This window comes from Podarcis muralis, chromosome Z (genome assembly GCF_964188315.1).
Source record: "Podarcis muralis chromosome Z, rPodMur119.hap1.1, whole genome shotgun sequence".
Classification (NCBI taxonomy): domain Eukaryota; kingdom Metazoa; phylum Chordata; class Lepidosauria; order Squamata; family Lacertidae; genus Podarcis; species Podarcis muralis.
In genome coordinates this window covers 752,290-756,668 of record NC_135673.1, presented here as the reverse complement: position 1 = coordinate 756,668, position 4,379 = coordinate 752,290, and the positions used below count along the sequence as shown (strand labels likewise).

The 4,379-nt window shown below is 24.1% G+C and overlaps 1 protein-coding gene across 1 annotated transcript in view; it reads left to right on the top strand.

Moving 5' to 3' along the window:
- Positions 1 to 4,379, top strand: part of LOC114589498 (spectrin alpha chain, non-erythrocytic 1) — a 267,143-nt gene that overhangs the window by 155,331 nt on the left and 107,433 nt on the right. The window contains exons 32-33 of the mRNA XM_077922609.1: positions 16 to 115; positions 2,870 to 3,067. Coding sequence (XP_077778735.1) covers positions 16 to 115; positions 2,870 to 3,067 — 298 coding nt within the window. The remainder of the gene's footprint in view (positions 1 to 15; positions 116 to 2,869; positions 3,068 to 4,379) is intronic.

Genomic DNA, 4,379 nt, shown 5'->3' with positions numbered 1-4,379 from the left:
CGCCCTTTCCCGCAGGGATCTGATGTCTTGGATCAACGGGATCCGCGGACTCGTCTCCTCCGACGAATTAGCAAAGGACGTGACGGGGGCGGAGGCTTTGCTGGAGAGACACCAAGTACGTCATTAATAATCGTCATTAATATTCTAATATTCTCAATATCTGGGGGGAGAGACTTTCTTTTCTTTCCGTTTTTTCACTTGCTTCTGGTCTGGTCAGGGGAATCTCCCAAGCTTTTCTTATTATTTTATCTTTATTTTATTTTATTGGACTCATTTCTGGTCCCTTATTATTTTTATTATTATATTAGATATTTTATTTTATTTTATTTTATTTTATTTTATTTATTGGACTCATTTCTGGTCCATTATTATTATTATTATTATCATATTATATATTTTATTTTATTTTATTTTATTGGACTCATTTCTGGTCCGTTATTATTATTATTATTATTATTATTATTATTATTATTATATATTTTATTTTATTTTATTTTATTTTATTTATTGGACTCATTTCTGGTCCATTATTATTTTTATTATTATATTATATATTTTATTTTATTTTATTTATTGGACTCATTTCTGGTCCATTATTATTTTTATTATTATATTATATATTTTATTTTATTTTATTTATTGGACTCATTTCTGGTCCATTATTATTTTTATTATTATATTATATATTTTATTTTATTTTATTTATTGGACTCATTTCTGGTCCATTATTATTATTATTATTATCATATTATATATTTTATTTTATTTTATTTATTGGACTCATTTCTGGTCCGTTATTATTATTATTATTATATTATATATTTTATTTTATTTTATTTTATTTATTGGACTCATTTCTGGTCCATTATTATTTTTATTATTATATTATATATTTTATTTTATTTTATTTATTGGACTCATTTCTGGTCCATTATTATTTTTATTATTATATTATATATTTTATTTTATTTTATTTTATTTATTGGACTCATTTCTGGTCCCTTATTATTTTTATTATTATATTATATATTTTATTTTATCTTTATTTTATTTTATTGGACTCATTTCTGGTCCCTTATTATTTTTATTATTATATTATATATTTTATTTTATCTTTATTTTATTTTATTGGACTCATTTCTGGTCCATCATCATCATTATTATTATTATATTATATATTTTATTTTATCTTTATTTTATTTTATTGGACTCATTTCTGGTCCATTATTATTTTTATTATTATATTATATATTTTATTTTATCTTTATTTTATTTTATTGGACTCATTTCTGGTCCCTTATTATTTTTATTATTATATTATATATTTTATTTTATCTTTATTTTATTTTATTGGACTCATTTCTGGTCCATCATCATCATTATTATTATTATATTAGATATTTTATTTTATTTTATTTTATTTATTGGACTCATTTGTGGTCCCTTATTATTTTTATTATTATATTATATATTTTATTTTATTTTATTTTATTTTATGCGACTCATTTCTGGTCCGCTCACGGGAAACTTCTCCTGAGCTATTAATTATATTATATTATATTATATTAATATTATATTATATTATATTATATTATATTATATTATATTATATTATATTATTATTTGGACTCATTTCTGGTCCGCTCACGGGAAACTTCTCCCAAGCTATTATTATATTATATTATATCATATCATATTATATTATATTATATTAATTATATTTATTGGACTCATTTCTGGTCCGCTCACGGGAAACTTCTCCTGAACTATTATATTATATTATATTATATTATATTATATTATATTATATTAATTATATTTATTGGACTCATTTCTGGTCCGCTCACGGGAAACTTCTCCTGAACTATTATATTATATTATATTATATTATATTATATTATATTATATTATATTATATTATATTATATTATATTATATTATATTATATTATATTATATTATATTATATTATATTATATTATATTATATTATATTATATTATTAATTGGACTCATTTCTGGTCCGCTCACGGGAAACTTCTCCCAAGCTATTATTATATTATATCATATCATATCATATTATATTATATTATATTATATTATATTATATTATATTATATTATATTATATTATATTATATTATATTATTATTTATTGGACTCATTTCTGGTCCGCTCACGGGAAACTTCTCCTGAGCTATTATTTTATTTTATTTTATTTTATTTTATTTTATTTTATTTTATTTTATTTTATTTTATTTATTGGACTCATTTCTGGTCCGCTCACGGGAAACGTCTCCCTTATATTATATTATATTATTATATTATATTATATTATATTACATTTTATTTTATTTTATTCAATTTTATTCAATTTTAATTTCAATTTCAATTTCATTTCACTTTACTCCATAGGAGCACCGTAATTTTTTTAATTTTTAATTTCAAATTTCAAATTCTTTATTTTAAATTTTTTTTAATTTTATTTAAAAATTCAATTCAATTTTAATTTTAACTTAATTTAAAGTGAAATTAAGTTAAAATTAAAATTGAATTGAATTTACCCACTAGGAGCACCGCCAATTAAATTGTCAAATATCAAATTTCAAACTTTAAATTTCAAATTTTTAATTTTTAATTTTCAATTTTATTGAAATTTTCAATTTATTTTATTTTATTTTACCCCATAGGAGCACCGTAAATTTTTTAATTTCAAATTTCAAATTCTTTATTTCAATTTTCAATTTTTAATTTAATTTAAAATTCAATTTAATTTAATTTAAATTTCATTTCACTTTACCCCCTAGGAGCACCGTAATTTTTTTTAATTTTTAATTTTATTTTTAATTCAATTTCTCTCCCCCCCCCCCAGGAGCACCGCACCGAAATCGACGCCCGTTCCGGAACCTTCCAGGCCTTCGAACAGTTTGGCCAGCTCCTATTGGCCCGCGGCCACTACGCCAGCCCGGAGATCCAGGAGAAGTTAGGGGTCCTCGACCAGCAGAGGGCCGACCTAGAGAAAGCCTGGGTCCAGCGGCGGATGATGCTGGACCAGTGCCTGGAGCTGCAGGTGATTGGTCGGTTCCGGGGGCAGGGGGCGGGGCCTATTGCCCCGGAGGCGGGGCTATGCGAATGGGACTTCCCGTGGGGAGGAGCTTGCTATAGTATAGGGTAGGATAGTAATAGTAATAGTATACTATATATACTATATAGAAGTTTTAGTATACTATATATAATGTATAGTATAGTATATACTATGTATAATTTATAGTATACTATTTATAAATGTAGTATAGTATAGTTATAGTATAGTTATAGTATACTATATATACTATATATAAGTTTTAGTATAGTATAGTATAGTATAGTATATATAATTTATAGTATACTATTTATAAATGTAGTATAGTATAGTTATAGTATAGTTATAGTATAGTTATAGTATACTATATATACTATATATACTATATATGTTTCAGTATACTATATATAATGTATAGTATAGTATAGTATAGTATAGTATAGTATAGTATAGTATAGTATAGTTAATATAGTATAGTATATATAATTTATAGTATAGTATAGTATGTGTAATTTATAGTATACTATTTATAATTTATAGCATAGCATAGCATAGTATATATAATTTATAGTATATTTGCTTTCGTATTTATAGTATAGTATATACACTATGTAATTTATAGTATAGTATATACACTATGTATAATCTATAGTATACTATTTATAATTTATAGTATAGTATAGTTAATATAGTATAGTATATATAATTTATAGTATAGTATATACGCTATGTATAATCTACAGTATACTATTTATAATTTATAGTATAGTATAGTTTAGTTATAGTATGATATATATGTTTTAGTATAGTATATATAATGTATAGTATATATACTATGTATAATTTATAGTATACTATTTATAATTTATAGTATAGTATAGTATAGTATAGTATATATAATTCATAGTACAGTATAGTATACACACTATATATACTATATATAATTCATAGTATACTATATATAATTTACAGCATAGTATAGTGTATAGTGTATAGTATATTACCCCAGCCCGGAGATCCAGGAGAAGTTAGGGGTCCTCGACCAGCAGAGGGCGGACCTAGAGAAAGCCTGGGTCCAGCGCCGGATGATGCTGGACCAGTGCCTGGAGCTGCAGGTGATTGGTCGGTTCCGGGGGCAGGGGGCGGGGCCTATTGCCCCGGAGGCGGGGCTATGCGAATGGGACTTCCCGAGGGGAGGAGCTTGCTATAGGATAGGATAGGATAGTTATAGTATACTAGATATACTATATAGAAGTTTTAGTGTACTATATATAATGTATAGTATAGTATAGTATAGTAT